This window comes from Furipterus horrens, unplaced genomic scaffold (assembly GCF_987537825.1).
Source record: "Furipterus horrens unplaced genomic scaffold, mFurHor1.1.pri manual_scaffold_8, whole genome shotgun sequence".
NCBI classification, from domain to species: Eukaryota; Metazoa; Chordata; class Mammalia; order Chiroptera; family Furipteridae; genus Furipterus; species Furipterus horrens.
In genome coordinates, this window is record NW_028327178.1 from 52,376,295 (window position 1) to 52,399,168 (window position 22,874).

Consider the following 22,874-nt stretch of genomic DNA (forward strand, 5'->3'; position numbering starts at 1 on the left):
TTGGGGGAAAATATTGTGCCCTGCCCTGCACCCACTGAGAGAGCATCCATTTGGAGACTGAGAAAGCAGAAGATACATGACCTGGTGTGAGCACGTGGGAGCTACACAAGGGAAACAGATCACAGTGGGGGGTCTTTGGAGCTGTTCTCTGGGCCTTTCTCCATTCCATCAAAATTCCGTTTACACTGAGGCTGTTCTCACTCTTTCCCTTCCTCACCCTGTACATTTCACCCTTTCTGATAACCCCTCCCTCACGTCTCCCTTCAGTCCTATTTCTTTGGTGGCTCTAGAACATGTCCATTTCTCTCCTCTACATCCCCTGTGACATTCATTTGTCTGTACTGCATAGTTGCATAGATGCATGAATTGGAGCTCAGTTTTTTTAAGGAACCAGCCAAATGACTTCACGCAAGTCCATGTTTGTTATCACCATGGACCTCAGTTTGTTATCACCATGGACCTCAGTTTTCTCACCTGGGAAATGATCTCCCAGGACACTTCCCACTGTGGACTGTGTATTTATAAAAGCAGAGGCAGTGATAAAGCCAGGTGGGGTGGGAGTAGGTGTGCATTTCCCACTTGCAGTGCTGTTTCCCATCTTTCTACTGACTTGCACTGTTCTTTTTCAGGGCTGGGAGAGGGTTCGGCCCTTCTTCATCCAGATAGCAGATCACATCCTAGGTCCTTAGAGAAAAGTTCCTGGAGGGCGTTCAAGGAATCACAGTGTCATCACATGCTCAAACATCTCCATAATGGTGCAAGGATCACTGTGCAGATGCCACCAGCGATCGAAGGCCACTGGGTGTCCACTGGGTAAGAGGGGTGCAGGAGGGACCGGGGAGCATACTTCTCTGGAAAGCCTTTCTTCAGGTTTCTCAGATGTATGTAGACTTTTTATAATATACAATGATTTAAGTGTTGTCTAAATTCTAAGAGCCAAACAACGCTTTGAAATTCTGGTTGGTAAAGAAACAGAGCTAAGTTCTGTAGAAATCTTAGCTAAAGCAGAGATGATATTGTACCACAGTTAACCACAGGGTGTGAGTGAATGGGTCCTTGTTTACCGAACTCTGTGGGACCACTGCTGTATAAAAAGAAACCATTAGCAAGTGAAATTAGGAATCTGTGTTTCCCCAACCCTGAAACATGACTTGCAAGTTTCTGATCATGTAAATATTCGAGCCATATTCTGGTAATTTAATATATGGCTTCAGGATTCTAAGAGTAAGTTAAAAGGTTCTCAAGCTACCTTACTAGCCAGGCTGTAGTTCTTGGATTCTTTTCCAGGCTGTGGAGCTGAGATTTATTCCAGTTTGAGCTCTGGCTTATCTTCCATTAGAGCTTTTAAAAATAGCCAGAGGCACACCTGCAGTTTTTCTCCTACCCATTAAATTGTTGAGAATTACCTAGGCTAACTCTAGGATCTGACTACTCCTTTGCAGCCTGTGGGTACCTTGGGGAGGGATTAAATAAATATGGAGAAGAAAAAGGAATTTTATAAAGTGATGAAGACCCAGAAGATTTTTTTTCCATAAAAATGGGTTTCTCTAAATAAATACACGATAAATACTTACACAAACAATCTTAATGTGATGCACTTTAAAGTAGTTTAGCAAATATTTATTGATTATACAAATATTAACTGTGTGCTAAGCATTAGTCTAGATTTTGTGTGTATAACAGTGAACAAAACAAACATGGTCCCTGTCTTCAGGAATTTTACAAATAAACATACAAAGAAGTACTATGATGAGGGGAAAAAATGACATGCGCTAAAAGAGAATACCAGGGGCCCTGTTTTAGGATAGAGTGGGGTCAGGGAAGGCTAGCAAAGAAGAGGACATTTGAGCTGAGATTTGGTTGGCAGTGCAAAGACTGAAGGAAGAGCTTTCCATCTGGAAGAACTAGCAAAGCCTGGGGTGGAGAAACCACTGTCACAGAGTCCTTGAGACTGGGGTGTAGTACACCAGGGAGAACAGCTCTAAATATGGCTGCCCAGGAGAGTGGGGTCATCTCCCAGGGCACCTTGCAAGCCAGGTCTTCTCTCTGAGTTTTGCTTTCAATCTAAGAGAACTGAGAAGTCATTGAAGAGTTTTCAACAAGGGCCATGCTTGAGATATGATTGAGCTCTGGTACTCTGGTTGCTGTGTGGCAAATGGATGGTAGAAAAAGTGGTTTGGGGATGATCAATTAAAAGGCTTGCAACAGTTCCCTCTAGAGATGAAGAAAGTTTAGGTAAGTATGGTGGCCGGACTGACAGAGAAGTAAATGGACTTGATATAATGCTGAGCTCTGGAAGCCAAATCAGCAGATCGGCAGTACTTAGGCAAAATATTAAAAATAAATTACAATAAATAAATAAACAAATAAATAAATATGATCTCCGCTAAACCTCAAGGGACATTAATCACTGCTCTCACTAAATTTCTCTTTCCACAGGGGAGAAACCTTGGGTTTTTTTCTTACTCATTTTTACAGATGTTGAATGCTTAGAGTAGTGCTGAGTGCTTCACATCCATATGGTGTTATTTGACATCAATTGACAATCCTGACCTACTGAAAGGTACCCATTTCAAAACAGTGTTTATCTTTTACCAGTTTAACTAAAAAATGGAAATATTAGAAGTTTTGAGAACCACTGCCCTTTGGGATTTCAAGACCCACTGTTTGATTTAGCAATGCTGAGTCAACTCAAACCAGAATTATTTTATATAACATAAATACATAATATATCATATATGTTATAGGCATGAGCAGAGTTATACGGCCAAAATTAATGAGATGAACGTCATGTAACTGAGATGAGGATCTAGCAAAAGGTATAGACAGACAAATGCATTGCCTAACACACTGAAGGAAACCTCCATCATTAGCCTGGTGTGGACTGTGTTGCATGTCTTTGAATTGATTACAATTCAAGCAGTGTAAGGAATGTACCTAACTTAAAACCTATTGAGAAATTTGTGCTCTGTCGACCCAGTCCAAGTATTTCTGGCCTAGGGATCTATAATTTATCTAATGCCACAGCAAAAAACATTTGATTGTCAACAGCACCCTTATTACTGTTGTTATATTAGTTGAATTTTACTAATTGCCTCTTTATTTTTCTAGAGGGAAAGTTGACTTTGATTGAGTGGGAGGATGAATTTCTGACTGTTAAGTGACACCTCCCCAAGACTAGATTCCATTTCAGGATTCCTGCCTGCTCTAGACATGGCCCATAAAACAGAAGTTGTAAGGAAATCAAGTCCCTGCTTAAGGGAACTTCTTTTATAGTCTAGAAATACACTCTTTTTTCCTTCTTCCTACCAGAAAGGAAGAAATTTCTCTGTGTGTTAGACCCATGTATGCAAGTATAGATGGCAGGCTGTGCTCTCCTGGTTTGTTCATCAAATGAATGAGTGGCTTTCTGGTGTAGAGTGATTAGGCTCATAGGTGCTGGGGCTGGACTTCTCTGGTTCACCATCTGTCGGTGATGCAGGCTGGTTATATGACCTTGGCCATGTTTCTTAATCTTTTGTGCCTCTGTTTCCCCATCTGTAATATGGACAATAATAATACCTATCTAACTCATAGGTTTTTGTGAGGATTCAGTGAACTGGTATGTATACAGGACTTAGAACAGTGTAAGCATTTTGTTATTAGTACTGTAATTTCTTGACACTGTAAAGGACCTCTTCCTCATGCCTTTGGGCTTGAAAAAGTCTTTCTTCCCCTTTTCTTCTTTAGCTGTGAAGTGAGGTCGGGCCCAGAGTTCATCACAAGGTCTTACAGATTCTACCACAATAACACCTTCAAGGCCTACCAGTTCTATTATAGCGGCAACCGCTGTACAAGCCCCACCTATACCCTCATTATCCGCGGCAAGATCCGTCTGCGCCAGGCCTCCTGGATCATCCGCGGGGGCACTGAAGCTGACTACCAGCTGCACAGTGTGCAGGTCATCTGCCACACAGAGGCGGTTGCCGAGAGACTCAGCCAGCTGGTGAACCACACATGCCCTGGCTTCATCCCCGCTGGAGGTGCCTGGGTGCAGGACATGCCCTATGACCTATTGCAGGAGGAGGATGGCTGTGAGTGCACCAAGGCTGTGAACTTCGCCATGCATGAGCTGCAGCTCCTCCGAGTGGAGAAGCAGTACCTGCAGCATCACCTGGACCGCCTGGTGGAGGAACTCTTCCTCGGTGACATTCACACTGATGCCTCCCAGAGGACATTCTACCGGCCATCCAGTTACCAGCCCCCCCTGCAGAATGCGAAGGTACCCTGAAGCTGACTGCCCTCAGGGCCCTGCAGCCTCCTCTTTGTGAAGTAAAATGAGGGACCTAAAGGCATGTTGTGTCAATGGGGTCAAAGGGGCCCCATGACAGAGAAGAGCTGAGTCATGAGGGAGGGACTGCTGGGAGGTGAGAGGATTCTCAGAGGGACATGTAGCCACAGTCAGGAGGCTGAGGAGAGCCACCACCTTGCTCTGATTTGGGGCCTTGATTTTCCTATTTGATGTGAGTGGTTGTTCTGGGGTTCAGATTGGTGGTGAGGTAGGGTTTCAGGTGGTTGTCCTAGAAAATTCCTGAGGCTCCTTTCAACTCTAATACTCTAGGAATACGTCTGATTCTAAGAGGAAAGCATGAAGGAAATACAGAGATGTTCTAACCACACGTGAGAAAAACAGACACAGGTGATCTCAGCCCTGGAGGAGTTGTCGAGGCTCCGGGGTAACAGCAACAGTGCTGTTTGCATAGGTCTGTAGACCCCATGAAGTTCTCCCACCCTCTTAGGTGGATACTGCCATCCTGATGGTCAATAAAGGCAGCTAAGGTTCAAGGAGTTAACCTCCTCCCCAAGGTCACCCTGTTAATTTCAGTGGAACTTGAACACAAACCTCTTTCTCCAGATCCACTCTTGACTGAGTTAAATGTAAAGTCACAAGTCACTGTGATCAGAAGGGAGGATGGAGAGGGCCAGGAAAAAATTAAAACCTTACAATGTTCTTTTCTTAAATGATAGTCCAATAATTATATTTGGAATTCACAAAGCATCTCCTTCCCACGCTCTCAAAATTCATGTCAGCATGTAACTCAATTGTTGTCACTGCAGGAGTTAGGGAAGCTCGAGGTGGGGTGGGGTGGAGGTGCGGGGCATGCAAGGGCTCTGATCACAGTGGGCCAAGGTGGCAGATAGTTTTCTCTAGAACAGCAATTCTAATTGCAGGGTCCTGTTTGACTTTTGTTTGGCAGGTTTTTCATTCTTTTTTAAACTTTTTTTCTTCTTAGTCTTTTGAACTCATTCATGACTAGTGGAGAGATCACAGAATACTTCCCCTGCCAAAGACCACTCAGTGTTATCTTTTTAGCTGTGTTATTGTGAGCTTGTGTAATGAAAGTCACCCTTATTATAATGGTGGGAAATCTGCTGAGGAAGCCCATTTGGCAGAGGCTGCTTCCTTTCGATGTATCTGAGCTGGTCAGGAACGATCTCCTGTGTGAGGTGAGGCCAACGGAGGGCCAACAGCTTCAGATCCAGAGTTCCCTGGGCTCCCCACACTCAGGTAGCTCACCAGCATGGCTCAGATGCCACTGGGGGTAGTTCCAATGGAGAACAGGTGCCAAGTCCACTATGTTGTGCCTCAGAAGTGCCAGAGGCACTGAGAAGGAAAAGGTGAGTGATGGCAGTGAGCAAGAGGGCCCCCTGCCGCCCCTCATTCATGCCTACTTCCAGACATCTTATTGGGATTGGGGGGTAGCTAAGCTCTGACTGGATGCAAAGCCATCAAGAGGGAGAATATTCCACAGAGTGGCACCTGAGTGAGTGTCTAGTTTTTGGGAAAACAAAACAGTGATGAGCTTCCATCTCCATCATGGGACCTTTCTAGTTGGTAGCAATATCCAGAGCCTGTGTTGAATATTGCAGCTAAATAGCACTTTTGTTGAAATCTTTGGTGCGTGATAGCAGCATAAGAAAGGAGATTTTCATACGTACATTTGGCTTCCTCTGAGTACCGCCAGCCAACTTTTAAATTATCTCTGGTGACGGGAACTAAGAATGTCTTGAATAAAAATGGTCCACAGATAATTCAGAAAACTCAGGCAAGCCAAGAACACCAGCCCCTGTCTCTACCTGAACCTGTGTGAAGATTGGCTAAGCCAGCAGAGTCCTTTTCATCCCTGCAGGGGAGACACTAATGAGCAGCAAAACAGCCAAAACCCAGGGGCAGTGAGGCAAGGAGCCGATGAAGGAGGAAGGAGAAAGGAGGGTGCGTTGCTCAAGGAGGAGGTACAATGTAGCCCTAGAACTGTCTGGGCTGGAGTCAGGGCCCCTCTCCCAGCTCTGTACCTGACCTTGGGATGGTCATTTGCAAATACATAGGTTCAGATTCTGTTTCCTCACTTGCAGATGCCTATGTAGGGTCTTTGAGCTCAAGTTCTTTTTAGAACTCTAAGAAAAAGTATTATTATGATCATTTTGAGTTCCCACTCCTCTCTCTTCTCCCTTAAATTCACTGTTGTACTTCTGATGGCATGGCTTGTCAGAAAGTCTAAAAGGTAAAATCAATATTCCTAAGACTTGTAACTACAGATGATGCCTCCTCCCTCACTCCCTCCCCTGGGCCTGGAGGAGGGAGTTCTACTGGTCAGCATCCTTCACTAAATAGAGCCTGGTTTTGGGGAGAGCAAAGACAATCAGTTGTGGTTCTGGGAGGAAAAATGTCTTAAAAGTGAGTTATTAACTTTGGTGTGGAGAATTAAGGATGAGAGTGGTTAGGCCGACATTCTTAGAATTTTTATAAACAAAAAATGATTGAAGAGTTTTTTTGTTTTTTTTTTTTAAACATTATCTGGATAACTTGGCAAGAGTATGAACCTGGAGAGGGTAGCAAATCCTGGAACCCAATTCTCTTGTTGTCAGCTGTGGGGCATAGTAGTATTACCTGACCTTTTGGAGTGTTAGTTGTTCTTTTTTATAAAATGGTAAAAATAGAAGATTTGATTGGGTTAATGTGCAGAGTGCTGTCTACATCTGGAAAGGGCCCCTCACCAAAGCTCCCTTCTCCCCTGGCCTGGAGTAAGTAACCATTCTGGGCAAGTGGCTCCTAGAGGAAAGAGAGTGATAGCTGGCCCAGGACATCAAAGTGTTTTATGATGCCTGGCTAGAAACCCTGCCCTCCCACCTTCTCCCCTCCTCTGATAAGGCAGTTTGGGAACATTTACCCAGTTTCTTAAGAAGTAAACTCTTTAAACCCCAGGTCTGATTCCCTCATTCAAGAGATATTATCCAAGATGTACCATTAAAGAAAAAAAAAAAGGAAGGTACAGAAAAGTATGATACCATGGTGTAAAACTAATCATAAAAGAAGATAAGCTTACAAAGGTGCATAGGAAGTGTAACAGTTGCTTCTGAGGAGGTAGACTGAGTAACTGGGGGACAGACAGAACTTATCACTGTATACTTTTTTGTACCTTTTGAAATTTGTGCCATGATCTTAAATTACCTAAATACAATCACCACACAAAATCAGAATACATTTTTAAAAGTAAGGACTCCAGGGCTCAGAGTGCTGTGACCACAGACAGAGATGGCAGCAGAGCTGGGAGGAGAAGGATGCAGGCAGGCATCCAGGGCCCAGCATGGACTGCCAGCTGGGAAGGGGGTCCTTCGGAGACCAGGCCCCGAGCTCTGTGTGGCTCTGGGAGCTGAAAGGGCTCGTTCTTCTCTTGTTGTCCTTGGCATTGTACATCTTGGCCTGCAGTGTGCAGCGGAGTCTTCAGGAAGTTTTTAGATCCTTCCCCAGGACAGCTATGAGAAGGAATAAATGGACTTGGCCCTTGGTGCCTTTCCAGACACGAAAAGCAAAGCCCCAGGTACTCCCTTCCCACTGGGTCTGCAGGAAGGACGGGGGCTAAGAGTGCATCTGGAAAGACCACATGACCCCACCCTTTTGAACTCCTTGCCCTCTCTAATTGCTAGTCCACAGAGACCTGACTGAAAATTAGTTTAAATGCTAAATTGAGTTTGAAACTACTAGTCTCAACCCCTCTGGAAATGGGACACCATGTAAAAATAGAATTGTTAAATCATCTTGTTTTTCTAAGTTTTATACAGCTTTGCTGTGATATTCAAAGTCCTTTGGCAAATAAATTAGGTTTGAAGAAAATCAGGTGTGCTGGAAGGATTCTCTCAGGATGAAATTGGCCACTCTTTATTTAAAAAAATGAAGGCCACCTAAAATAACCCTGAGAAAAGATGCTTTGCCTGAACTGAGTTTAACATTTGAGCAGCCATTACTCTCTACCTCGATTCTTGCACAGTTGAAGGGTTATCAAGGTACATATCTTCCTGAGGTAGAATCAAAATGTAATTAAAAGCAAATGATTGCTGGGGTCATTGGCAATGCCAAAGCCTCAGTATCAGACTCATTAGAAAGTGGAATTGGTCTTTCTCCAAAATCCTGCCCTGATTTAGCCAAAGAGTTGTAAATAAAAGTGTTTGTCAGAAAACCAGAGAGCTTTCCCCAAGCTATGTATCTTAAATATTCTGCTCCAGCACACTTAGAGCAGTGGGACTGTACGTCAGAGGGAGGAAAGCATCAAATGTCTTTAAGAGTAGCTGGGCAGTGTAAGTGAAAATTTCTTGTGCACTTTCCTAAATTTGTAGAAACCTTTAGATTGAAGGAACAAGCATTTGTTTATAAGGAATCTTGCCTTTCTAAGTCTTTTCAGGGTATGTGGAAAAATACAGATTAACTGTGAGACTTTCTGATATCAATGACATCAGAGGGACTTTGGACCAGGTAGCCATGGGTGCGGACTTTTCAGTCCAGCTCCAGGAGAAAGATCTGCAGCAGAGAGGGGTCTCTCCCTAGGTGTGTGCTGGGTGTGACTCCCAGGTGGGAGGGTGAGTGGATGTCGCAGGAGTTAAGAGCAGAAGGAGTCAGGTGCTCATAGAAGAATTCCTGTCCCTTCTTTTTCTGCCAGTGTAGGGAAAGGAGGGGGCTTTGCTGAGGTAATGGGAGGCGGAAGAGACAGTAGAGGACCAGGAGGTTTAGGGAGTCATGACCTAAAACGGTCTTAGGTTCCCCCCTTACGTTAAGGTTGATTCCTAAAGAAAAGGGTGGTTTTGCTCACTGAGACTGGGTGTTTAAACTCGAAGGTGGCAAATATTGCATGTTGTCTGAAATTGAGATTGAATGATGGGATTTTAACTATGAAAGACTTGCTCGTGTGGACATTTTATGTGGGTCAGGTATAGAGTGCCACATGATTGTTGCACTACACAGATGCTGGCATCTACTTTTATTGCAGAAACAGTTTCTTATATTTCTTGACTCCACAGTGTTTCAGCAGATAAACATGCATGCACAGTTGCTTTCTTTTTTTTTTTAAAGTATATTTTATTGATTATGTTGTTACAGTAGTTCCAATTTTTTCCCCTTTACTCCCCTCCACCCAGTATCTCCCTCCCCCAGCATCCCCCCCCAAGTCCGTACCCATGGTTCGTAAAAAATAACTATCCCTCCCTCTCAGATATTAAGACCCTTTGTAATCTTGTAAAGGACAATGGGCGAAGGTCTCAAGCTCCTCTAGCTGCTTCAAGCTGGACATGGTCGTCGTCCTACCTACCCTTGGGTCCAGAAATCCCTAATAATAGTGGGGGTGTGGAGGGGAGGGTGGCCTTCCCACATGGGGAAGGATTGTGCAGACTCCAGGTCAGTTGGCTGTCTCCGGACAACGGCGTGCTTGGTTTAGCAGGTTGGCATCCTTGTTGTGTTCTGGGGGGAACAGATTTGGCAAAAAGGGTTAAAAAGCATCATTCAATCCATAACTACTAGGTGACAAAAGGCAGGGATTAATTTTTCAATGTTCCACATTAGGAGAAAAAAAAAAGGTGGGGGGGGCTTCTTTGGAGGAAGGTGTGCTAGGCACATCTCGCCTGTCCAAAACCCTTTTGCCCATTATATTTAGTTTGGGCTGAGGGAAATAGTTTATGTTTCCCCCTTCTCAGACCTCTGGGCCCTTTCTGTCCAAGCCATTAGGATAGAAAAGAGAATTCAGTTTTAAAGTGAAGCCCACAGACCACCCTATTCTTCATCAACCCAGCCATTTAGTTCAGCCAAACCGTTGAGTCTCAGGAGGCAGCGCTGCAGAGAGGATTAAGTGAGCCTTTTGCGTACAGACAATCACTGAGGTAATGCGGTCATAGGCTTATGCCCTTTGAAAACAGAAAACACATGTTAATTTATGTAACATAGCCAACAAACAAGTCTCTAAATCTGTAAGACTGTCTTATTGGGAAGACATCCAGTTGCAAGGCACTTGACATTCTACTTGCCTGCAACTTGAATCTCTTTGGTGATATCACAGATATGGTTTAATTTTCAAGTGAAACCATTTTTTAAGTGAGAAGAAACTTTTAAGACGGTTAGCTGCCCTACTTTACAGTCTGCCACTGATCATTGTGATTTTCCTTGAGTAATGATTTTTCTCCCTAAGATTACTCTCCTTGTCTTTAAAGGGGCTACATTAAGTCCATTTTTAATTTATCCTGTTCGTTTGCATAAACATAACAAGAGCAGCAAATGATCACTTATGATCTTTAGTTCTGTTTTGCTGGAACTTACCCAAGGAACATTTAGGGTGGCCCTCAGTCTGCTCTTCAGGGCACAGAAGCTGGGCCACATACCTGGCATTCATCCTTGCCTGTACACACCTGTCCTTTCCAAGTCTTTCTGGTTTTCCATTGTGCCTTAAGGTCCCTTCTAGCCATCTTTCAGGAAAACAACCTTCATTCTTTCCCTGGAGAGATTGCTGTGGACCGCACAACCAACCATGGCAGCAGGCCTTTTATTTCGCGGGCTTTTATTACCTTTGAAAGTCATTCCCAGTCATTCCCATGCCCATTTGCTTGAAATACTTTTTTCCATCCCTTTACTTTCAGTCTGTGTAGATCTTTTGTTCTAAGGTGGGTCTCTTGTAGACAGCATATATGTGGGTCATTCTTTCTAATCCATTCAGCTACCCTATGTCTTTTAATTGGAGCATTTAATGCATTTACATTTAAGGTTATTACCGATAAGTACTTATTCACTGTCATTTTTCCCCTTTGTACTTGTGTTCTTCTCTGTCTCTCTCTGTTTCTTTATCTTCTTAGAGCAGACCCTTTAGCATCTCTTGCATTGCTGGTTTGGTGGAGATGTATTCTTTTAGCCTTCTTTTGTCTTGGAAGCTCCTTATTTCACCCTCCATTTTGAATGAGAGTTTTGCTGGGTATAGTATTCTAGGTTGTAGACCTTTGTTTTTCATTGCTTGGAATATTTTTTGCCATTCCCTTCTGGCTTGTAGTGTTTCTGCTGAGAAATCTGATGATAGCCTTATTGGAGTACCCTTGTATGTTATTAGTTGTTTTTCTCTTGCTGCTTTTAGGATCCTCTCTTTGTCTTTGAATGTTGCCATTTTAATTATGATGTGTCTTGAGGTGGGCCTGTTGGGGTTCATCTTCATTGGGACCCTCTGTGCTTCCTGGACTTGCGTGACTCTTTCTCTCGTCATGTTAGGGAAGTTTTTTGTCATTAGTTTTTCAAAGAGGTTTTCTATCCCTTGCTCTTCTTCTTCTCCTTCTGGAATTCCTATGATACGGATATTATTACGTTTCATGTTGTCCTGCAGCTGTCTTAGAACCTCTTCAGTCTTGTTCAGTCTTTTTTCATTTTGTTGCATTGTCTGGGAGTTTTTGTGTAGGTTGTCCTCCAGCTCGCTGATCCGATCTTCTGCTTCCTCTAGCCTGCTTTTAATTCCTTCTACTGTGTTCTTCAATTCAGAGATCGTATTCTTCATTTCCTCCTGGCTCTTATTGATAGCTTCTATGTCCTTTTTCATGCTCACGTAATTTTCTGTGAGTTCCTTGTAGTTTTTCTGGAGTTCTTTGAAGTTTCCGCTGAGCTCATTCAGCTTCTCCATAATCCATGTTTTGAATTCCATATCTGATAGTTCGCTCCCCTCTATTTCATTTAGCACTCTTTCTGGGGATTCTACCTTTCCTTTTGATGGGAGGTTGTTTCTCTGTCTCCCCATTTTTTTGATTCCTATTGTTTGTTGGTGCTTCCTAGAATGATCTGCACTTCCTGGATCTGCCTCTGGTGGCGTCAGATCATGTACCAGTCTGGCCCTAGGCAGCCTGTTGGAGACTTCCAGGGATCTACTGCTGTTGTCTGTCTTCTTTGATTGTTAATCTATTCAATCTGTGATTAGCTGTCAGGCTTAAGGACTGTGGGTGTGGCAGCTTAATTCCCGTCGGCAGGGCTTTTGCTTCCCCTCAGGCTGACGCCACTTGGAGGGGAATGGTCTACCCGCAGTACTGGGGATGAGTCAGCACTGGGACCCAGTCGGCTGCTCCTCCAGTTCTTCCCTCAAAGCCACCGTGCCAAACTCTCCCCAAGTGTCTCCAGTCCTCTCTGCCTTCCCTCTGCTTGAGCCCAGGGTAAGTGGTGGCCAAAATATTTTCGTATGTGATCCACTTAAGAGCTCTTTTTCTACTGCTGTTTCTCTCCGGCTAGCAAGAAACCCTGTGGCTTTTCGCTTTTCACAGCTGATACTGTTTTACTTTCCACTCTGTTGCTGTAGGCTGGGAAGCCCAGCTGGGGGTTTAGACCCTGCCCTTCTCAGGGGGAATCCCCGGCTGCTGAGCTGTTTCTCAGTCCCTTCAGCTGCCACCCATGTGAGCCCAGCCAGCCCTTCCGCGTCTCCGCACTCCCTACCGGTCACGTTGTGATGTAGCGGCCTTTTCTGTCTCTCCGTGGTTATAAGACTTCTTTCCAGCTAGTGTTCGTTGGTTGTTCCAGATGATTTCTCCAAAATTAAGTTGTAAACCCAGACTGGTCCTGGGAGGAGGTTAGTGTAGCTTCCATTTACTCCTCCGCCATCTTGGATCCTCCCACAGTTGCTTTCTTTAAGAACTTAGCAGACCAGGAAATAGTTGTTGTCAGGGACAATACAAGTGGTAAACATTTCATCCCTTAAAAGGCAAAAAAGCTGAGAGGACAGAGTGAAAACCTGAGCAAGCAAGAAGTCAGCCATTCAGAAAGTTGGTATTAAGTCCCTATCGTGTGGTAGTACTGGCTACACACTGGGGGAAGAGGATGAGGAGAAATGGGTCCAACTGAGGGGTCCACTGCACTTACAGCAAATTTAATTATTAAGATGAGTCTACTTTACTTAAATTAATTTAAATTAAGAAAAGAAACAAGTAAAAAGTAAATAAAGTTTTTCTTCATGAAACCATTTTAAAGTCATTTCTATTAAGGAACCAAGTAATTAGGGTTCTTTTTATCTAGCTGTTGAATGTATACATAGTGTGTATGTATAGGCATGGTGGAGGCAAAGTTATCTTTTATGTGATTTTCTGATAACATAAAATAAGAATGACCTTTGTGAGCTAATGTCTTAGAGTCTAAACTTCTTAGACAACCCATTTCTGGAAATGTAGTGTTGCTGTCCCAGGCAGACAGACAGCCTGTTCCCAGCAGTGGCACCTCAAAATATACTTAAAGAGACTCAACATGTATGACCATGGCTATTCACCCCACTTCCTTCAGGGTATGGAATCATCATGAACCCTTTAGGTGATCAAAATGAGCCTGAGATCATAAATTCTCAGGATCCCAGATCTGAGAAGCACCCCAAGAGGCCCCTATCACCAGGCAGTTCTGCTGTCATAATTTGTGATAAATGCAGCCTTACTCTATTCATATTTTAAAATATCCAGTGATATTTTAAATCAGCCATTCAGTTTAGAACCTTTATTATACCCTCTGCACTCTCCTAGATGTCATGGGAAATAAGACAAAGAGAAAGCACATTAGTCTTGGCCTTAAAGAACTTAAAATGAAATGGAGAAAATCTGGAAAGGACATATGTGTAGGAATACCTATAGTAGAAATTTAATCAAAGACATGGTGAAAGCAGTTGTAAAAAGTTGTCAGCATCAATCATTGGTTATGGCAGGCTTCTTCCTGAGACGCATTAATGTGTTTTTTATTGCGTGGAACAAATTCTATGAAAGGAACTTTTCATCATCTATTCCTATTTCTCCTCTCCCTTGAACAAAACTTTTAGCCCAAGAAATGTTTTATTCAGCCTGTTTCTCTAGTTGGTCTATTCACAGCAAGATCATATCAAATAATTTCTTCCATTCTGGGAAGATACTGGAAACAAGTGAATACTGTCAGCAAATGTTGACGAACCAACTCTCCAGAAATGAATACTGGCAGAGAATGGGAGAATGCCTGGAGAATCCCTATCAGTCATCCAACAGAGGAAGCCTTTTCCAGGGACCGGAGCCCTTCATGGGGAGAGGTATTCTTTGCAGGACCTTCAGCCACTGAGGCAGCCGGGGGACAGAAATAGCTCTCAGCAAGCCCCAAGACCAAATTATGTTCCAGTTTCTACTTTTGGCTTATAAAGTCACCTGAGCCATGTTATTCTCCCTCTGTGCCTTGCTGGACTCATTTGTAAAGTGTACCTATGGTCTCTGGGAGGTTGTAAAGATAAGGAGGCAATGTACTTGAACTTTCTCAGAATCAAATGCCCTGTCCATGCAACCTGCAGTTATTTAATGTGTTAACAGACTCTGGACAGGAATTGTAAAGTAGAGTGGACAAAACCCCATTCTGCCTAGAGCACTGCTCACTTATAAAGTTTAAGGTTGATTTTTCATTTTTAGAATAAGTGTGCATTTTTTTTCTTCAAGAGATTAATTGTATAAGAATCTTTTCTCTTCCCTCCGTCTTTGGAATTAAAGCTTTTTATAGTTGGTGTAAAGAATAGGAACAAGGAAACATGTTGTGTTTCAATCTTCGGAGGTTTTGTGACTTTAAAATAGGCCCTTTCTCAGTTTCAGGGGGAGGGGAATAATGTGGAAGCCCAGATGAGAATCATTTGTTAAAACATGGTCCAAAAAAGAAAGAGAGTAACTTCATAAAACAGATGATATTTCATAGTACAAATTAGTCTTCATGTTGAAAAAGTCTTCCCTTTTATTAACCTTGAAAGGCTACTATTTAAGAACAGCATCTTTGAAAAGAGAAACACTAGAGCTAATACAATATATAGGCTTTGACTTCTTCCCGTAGCTGTTTCTATAGGTATTTTGGTTTTTATTCAATCTAAGGGATTAAGAGCACAAATTAAATTTTTTAAAAATCTGTCTACAAAATAGAGAGGTATTCCCCTTATCCAACCATAGCTAAGCTGCCCCCTTGTTGACAGTATCCACAGAGGGTCCAAAAGTTCCTCCTTGTTTATGGTATCTTTGGTTTCTTAATGCCAGCAAAAGAGTTATTTTAAAAAGTAACTGGTCAACTAAAAAAATAAATTCTATTAAAAACTGAGCAAGGGACTGTAATAGACACTTCTCCAAAGAAGATACACAAATCATCCATAAGCACCTTAAAGATGGTCAACATTACTAATTATTAGGAAAATGTAAAGCAAATGATACCTCCTTATACCCACTAGAATGACTATTAGAGAAAAAAATAACAATTGTTGGTGAGAATGTAGAGAAATTAAAACACTGGTACATTGCTGGTAGAAATGTAAAGCAATGCAGCTGCAGTAGAAAACAGCATGGTTGTTCCTCAAAAAGTTAAACAGAATTACCATATAATCCAGCAATTCCACTTCTGGGTCTATATCCAAAAGAATTGAAAGCAGGGTTTGGAATAAATTGTATATCCATGCTCATAGTATTATTATAATTATTACTGTAATACTATAATACTAACGTACAATAGCCAAAAAGTAAAAGTAACCCACGTGCCCATCACCAGATAAATGAATAAACAATGTGAATACTATTCAGCCTTAAAAAAGAAGGCAATTCTGACACATGCTACAACATAGATTGAACCTTGAGGACATTATACTAAGTGAAATAAGCCAGTCACAAAAAGGACAAATACTGTACGATTCCACTTATATGAGTACGTAGAGTAGTCAAAGTCATAGAGACAGAAAGTAGAATGGTGGTTGTCTAGGGCTGGGTTGGGAGGAGGAAGGGGAAGTTACTGTTCAATGGGTACTAAGAGTTAGCTTGGAAAGATGAAGAAGTTCTGGAGATGGATGGTGGTGGTGGTTGCCAAACAATGTGAATGCACTCAGTACCACTGAACAATACACATAAGGTGGTTAAGATGGTAAGTTTTACATTATGTTTATTTTAGCACAATAAAAAATATATAAGTAGTTTAGAAATTTGGTAAGACCAATACCTAAGGGCCTCCCATACCCTCCCTAAATTCTCACAGACCCAACTGATGGATGGCAAGTTTCCCCAAAACGACCTGATGTGCTTTTCTTAGCTGGAAAGCTGAAATGCTTCAGCCCAAGACCATCATTAACCTGAACTGACTACAGTTCAGCCAGGTTCTCGTCTCAAGAGCCCTGGCCTGTTGTTCTTAAAAGCACCATATGAACACCAGATGTTACCATGCTAGGTGTGGCATCTTTCTAGAAGAACTTAGACCTGACATCTGTGCCCACATTCCCTCACCAAGCCTGTTCCTTTTCTGATCTAAGAAACTACTGGGAAGTTTCTGAATTAATATTGGCATTGGAAGAAATAAACAAATCTTTTCAGGGATTGAGACTCACACCATTTTCGAATGGCCAAAAGTGAAGTGGACACAGTTGATGTTTTTAAAATTCCCAAATGACAGCAAAGCAAGTTGGGAATAGGAGGAAGGGGAGGTAGAGGCTGGGTTGGTGTTTAAGTAAACAGGCAGTTCGCTTGGGCTGTTTAGGATCTGCTCAGTAAGCAGGTAGAGGATCAGTTAGCAAGTTGCCAGCTGGGGAGCTGCAAGTGGAATGGCGTGGACCTCTGGTGGGTGATTTGGAAGCTGCCTGGCATGTGCTCCTAGAGCATTCTCTCTTTCCACGGCCATCTCCTGCAGAGCTCATTGTCCTTGTTAATAGGCATCAGCACAAGAACACCTCTTTCCTGTCCATGAGATCTCAGATATTTGACTCTGAGTACTGGGCTGACTTTACTCAGACCATACAGAACTGAGATAGGGGAGCAGGGACAGCAGGTGCAGTTTGATAAATAATGCTGATCATAACAATGTTTGCTAGCAGTTAAGGGGCTGCTTCCTGGGTGCAGGAGCTAATGAGATGTTAAACGTAAGTCCTATTAACTTCCCATCTCAGATTTAGAGTATCAGAACTCCCAGGGACAAAAAACCTACTAGGGACTTTCACCTCCTGGTAGTTTACTAAGAAAATACTTGATGGTAAAATTACTGAATTTGGTGATGCTTTCTTTTAACTAAATGTGTATCTTATTCATCCTAATGTGCATTTGAATGATAGTGGCACATATAGTGTAGGGCATGCCATTTATTTAGTTTTCCTGTGAAGTGCTCTACATGCATGTGTTCCCACCCCTGCTTCACCACTCTAAGAAACCTCACCTCACAGTGGTTCTGGGTGCACTGAGTGGGAACCACCTTAATCTGTCACTCATTTCTTGCAGCAGTTATGCTAGTAAGTATAACAATCCCCATTTTATATATAAGGATATTGAAATTTGAAGAGATAAATAACTTGCCCCAGGTCACCAGCTGCTAAGCAACAGTCTCTGCTGAAAGCTTAGGCCTGGGGACTGGCTCTCAGGACCTGGCTGAAGCTGTCTCTTTCTGGGCATTTAAGCATGGCTGTATGCTGATGTTCGCTCTTTGTTTCCTCACTATTGATTTCAGACAACAGCTCGCTAACCAGCTACTCCTGCAACCTGCAGAGCCCTTTATAGGAAACCATAAGGCCCACATATGCATTGGGACCCAGGACAGCAAGTCCTCTGCCTTTATCTCACTCTGTGGCTATCCACATGATCTCCTTGTCTACAAGCTGCAAACAGTATTAATAAAGGAACCCTTCTCTCTCATGATGTACAACTCTAGGTAGGCCCATCTAATGAACACAGCAACGAGTGAGTGAGTGTTGAGTTCTCCTTGGAGGAGAATGTAGAGGGCTGGCAGCTGGGAGACCCTCTCCTCCACTGCTGTCTCACTCTGAGATGGCCAGGCATTTAACTGAACAGCAGTCATAGCAACATCACATTAATTCAGTGCTGGAGATGAAAAGAACTTTGAGGTTTGGAATCCTGACTTCTAGAAAAAATCATGCACCTGCCTGCCCACAGCACCCACCTGTTGGCAAGCTGCTGTACCTCATGAGCCCCTGGGCAGGGGAGTGCAGGGGCTGGAGTCCATGGGCTGTTCACCTGAATGCTGAGCCTCAACAGTCACCCCACCGCCATAGCATTGATCAGATTTGATTGTGTTTCTAGTATGGCCAGTACCTGTGAGGCCAGCTGACTTTACAGCTCCCTGTGTGGGAGGGATTATAGCAGAGAGATGGTCCCCACATCCAGGCCAGGAGGCCCTGGTATCTGTGACTTAGGCCAGAAAGAGCCACAGCTATCCTGCACTCATTAAATGGCTTAAAGCTATAAAGCAGGAAGCATATTAAGAGCCCTATAAACCTTCTAAACCCTGAGGCCAGCAGGTATGGTCAATAACCCAGCTCTCCTGCCCTCCAGACTTTGGCTTTTTATGTAACCTCTGAGTCCTCCGGGCCACCAGCATTTATATAGCGGACCGTGTCTGGCCATCCTACTAATCGGTTTTCTAGCCACAAACCTAAAGAGCCCTGTTCCAGGGTTATAAGCAAACTCAGCAAGAGGGGAGCTTCTGAAAGAGCCACAGCTATCCTGCACTCATTAAATGGCTTAAAGCTATAAAGCAGGAAGCATATTAAGAGCCCTATAAACCTTCTAAACCCTGAGGCCAGCAGACACAAATGGATGACAGGTGTGTGTGGCAACTTCTAAGGCTCTGCTCTTGCCTTCCTTCTGGCCTTCACCTTCACACCCTTCTTTACTAGACAGCTCCCTTTCTCATCCACAGCAATTGGAATGCTGTCCTTTTTCAAAAACATTTTTGTGTCTCCTAATTGTTTTTAATGAAAAAAATCTAATTGTGGTGAAATATACATAACATAAAATTTATCATCTTAACCATTTTTAAGTGCACAGTTTAGTGGTATTAAGTACATTCATATGCAACCATCACCATCATCCACCCACAGAACATTGTCATTGATCTCCAGCTGAAACTGTGCTCATTGAACACTAATTCCCTATTTCCCCTCCCCTACCCCCTGACAGCCACCATTCTATTTATCCCTATGAATCTGACTACTCTAGGCCCCTTGTATACGTGAAACCACAGTTATTTGTCCTTTTGTTTCTGGCTTATTTCACTTGGCATAACATCCTCAGGGTTCATCCATGTTGTAGCATGTGTCAGAATTTTCTTCTCTTTTTGAGATTGAATAGTATTTCATTGTATGAGTATACCACATTTTGTTTATCTTTTCACCTGTCAATGTACATTGGTTTTCCATGTTTTAGCTATAGTGAATGATAGCTATGAACATGGGTGAAAAAATATCTCTTTGAGATCCTGGGTTCAAACTCTGTTGGATATAAATCAGAAGTGGAACTACTGGATTATGTAGTAATTCTTTTTCATAGCAGCTGCAATACTTTATATTCCCACCAGCAGAGTTTGCACAAGGATTCCAATTTTTCCACATCCTTTTCAATACTGTTATTTTCTGTTTTTATTTTATTTATTTTTTATTTTTTTATAGTAGCCATCCTAATGGGTATGAGGTGCTACTAATCCTTCTTTTTAAAAGTGTCTAGCACATGTGGTCTGAAAATGTAATAGGACTCTAAAGAGAGTCCATATCTCTATGAAATATTTAGGTTAAGTTTCTAATGTCAGCCAAACGCATATGCACTTGTGAGCACACATACACATGCACCAACACACACCCCATCTGTGACTTATAGAATGGCTCCAGGTGCTTCTTGGGTACCCAGGTCACAAGTGATGGTGCTCAGGTGCTTCACACACACACACACCCCCACTCTGGTGATCACCATTTGCACAAAGCAGACATACAATGCTCTCTCATGAAGACAGATCTCTCCTTGTGTTTGTCTTGTGACTGCAGAACCACGACCATGCCTGCATAGCCTGTCGTATCATCCACCGGTCAGATGAGCATCACCCTCCCCTCCTGCCCCCCAAGGCTGACCTGACTGTGGGCCTACATGGTGAATGGGTGAGCCAGCGCTGTGAGGTGCGGCCCGAAGTCCTCTTCCTCACACGCCACTTCATCTTCCATGACAACAATAACACCTGGGAAGGGCATTACTACCACTACTCCGACCCTGTCTGCAAGCACCCCACCTTCACCATCTATGCCAAGGGCCGTTACAGCCGGGGCGTACACTCCTCCAGGGTGATGGGAGGAACCGAGTTTGTATTCAAAGGTAGGTCTCCTGCCTCAAACTCCAGTGTAAAAGACTAATTGGTGAGAGAGACTGAGTAGTTTTGTGACTTTTCTTGAGACAGACCCTAAGGGAAAGGGCCTCTTTTCTGCTAGAGATGTTAGAGAAGAGAATAGGGTACACTTTTTGCTCCAAGATTGTCATTTACAACAGCGTCTGAGCTCCTATCTGCCAGCCAGGGTGGGCTGCTCAACCTGCAGGCCATGGTGCCAGGAAGCCCATAGCACTGTGTATGATGTCAGATGTGGCCTAGGAGTATGTGACTAGAAATGATATCAAGTCTGGGTGTTTCCTTTCCTGTGGGAAGCTTACGGCATATTCTGAGCTACTTCCGTGATAATATCACACTTCCTATATGCATTGTGCTTTCTTTAGTGGGCAATAAAGAGCAGGTGTTAGTTACATGTCAGGAACTCGGCTATCATTTCCAATGCTGAGTTTGTCCTACTCGGGGAACTTGTCACATGCTCTAAGGTGGGAGGTTTAGGGTGCCTGATGAGTGAAAAAGGTAAGGAATTAGATTTACTGGGCTATTATCAGGAAGGGAGGTCTTTTGGTCTCTATATCTAGGTTTGTTTTTTTTTAAGTTTGTACATCTTTGTAAGATGGTGTCAGCCCTGTCACAGCAAAGAGGGACAATCTGGACACCCAAGTATGACCACTTTAAGGATAGCATTTCATGGTTCAGTCTATTTAGTATAAAGTATTACTGATAACCCTGGTAAGTCATAGGGCATGGTAGCCCTCTTCTTAGGAAAGGAAGATTTTCTCCATGAATGGCCCTTTGATAGCTGTAGCTGAGATAATGGCCATATTTGTCTGATTTCACCCCAAAGCTCTCTTATATACACAGAATGCAGTCTCCTTGGAGGGCCTTCAAAAGACATCCTCTATAAATGCTGGGGTTTATATTTAATATATTTACTCATTTTTCTTGCTTGCAACCTAATTTATTTTAGTTGCCTGATTTATGGGCCAGTATTAATTTGCAAGACTTCTAACTAGTATAGGTGTTTGACACCAAATCTATTTTAAAACCTTAAAATTTTTTCTTAATAAACCAAATTCCAGTGTCACTAAAGACAATTGCAATCAGTTGCAACCTGGGCTCAGCGTTCATATGCTAAATGTAGTAGGTTTTTGGGTCACACAAATCTGGTATAATTGTCACTGAGAGCAACATGTTGATCTTTCCACCTGAGAATGCTTTTTTTACTCAGGCTGCAGTTAAGTGGATGTGTATCAGGCTTGGTTTTAGATCAGAAAGCCTTGTGGAGATTGAGTGCTGCCAGCAGGTGCTCGTGGGCTTTCTGCACTGTACGCTCACTCCCCTAGAGTCACAGAACTGTCCTCTCTCCTTTGCAGTGAATCACATGAAGGTCACTCCAATGGATGCAGCCACTGCCTCGCTCCTCAACGTCTTCAATGGAAATGAATGTGGGGCTGAGGGCTCCTGGCAGGTGGGCATCCAGCAGGATGTGACCCATACCAATGGCTGTGTGGCACTTGGAATCAAACTACCTCACACGGAATACGAGATCTTCAAAATGGAACAAGACACCCGTGGCCGCTACCTGTTGTTCAATGGCCAGAGGCCCAGTGACGGGTCTAGTCCAGATAGGCCTGAGAAGAGAGCCACATCCTACCAGATGCCCTTAGTCCAATGTGCTTCCTCTGTGCCCCGGCCCGAGGACTTCGCTGAGGACCACAAGGCTCAACAGTATGGGAGCCGGGCACCTAGGAGGAGCACTTGTTCCTGGTTCTTTGCTGCACTCCCCTGCCTTTTGACTCTGCTGCACTGGAATGTCCTCAGATAGAAATTTTGTTAAAGTTATTATTTTTTCCAATTTCCAAGTTTCCTTACAATTTAAGTTTTTTCCTTATGAAAAATGAGGACTCTTCTTTCGATGCACTTGAGTGCCCGAGAACTGTCGTGCTTTTTCTCCTCCACCTCGCCCCCTCCCTCCCAGTCTGAGTCATGAACAGCACTGTTTGAAGTTTCTGCTTTGAACTCTGTCCAGTTGGATCCCTGGCCTGGGTGCCTTCACAATAGTAATTGCACTTTAAGACCACAGAGTGTTTAGGGCTAGTGTGTTTGGTAGAGGGAGCAGGGTGAAAGCTAGGTCCTCTTCTTCCTCTTAATTATTGTTTCTGAGTTGGACTTAGAAGAAATGAATATCAAGCTACAGCTTTTTATTGTGGTTGCTTCCTGTCCTCTTTTGAAACTGTTTCCTCTCTGAGTTTTACAATCTGGAATCCAGTGCAGAGTTGGTTTGGGACTGTGACCAAGACACCTTTTATTAATAAAGAAGAGACTTGGGTGTAGATATGTACATAGGAAAAAGACACACAGTTTAGCTTAAGCATCTTGACAGTCTTTGTGCAAAAAAGGAGAGAATCCAAACTTTCAAATGTTAAGTGGAAAAGTACCTGTAATTAAAGTTTCAAAGTAATTTAAA

At 43.1% G+C, this 22,874-nt stretch overlaps 1 protein-coding gene across 1 annotated transcript in view; it reads left to right on the forward strand.

Moving 5' to 3' along the window:
• APCDD1 (APC down-regulated 1) overlaps positions 1 to 22,874 on the forward strand; it is a 35,071-nt gene extending 12,197 nt beyond the window's left edge. Inside the window, exons 2-5 of the mRNA XM_090285817.1 lie at positions 630 to 813; positions 3,730 to 4,261; positions 20,076 to 20,397; positions 21,781 to 22,874. Of these exons, the coding sequence (XP_090141943.1) occupies positions 630 to 813; positions 3,730 to 4,261; positions 20,076 to 20,397; positions 21,781 to 22,232 (1,490 nt within the window). The 3' untranslated portion in view covers positions 22,233 to 22,874. The remainder of the gene's footprint in view (positions 1 to 629; positions 814 to 3,729; positions 4,262 to 20,075; positions 20,398 to 21,780) is intronic.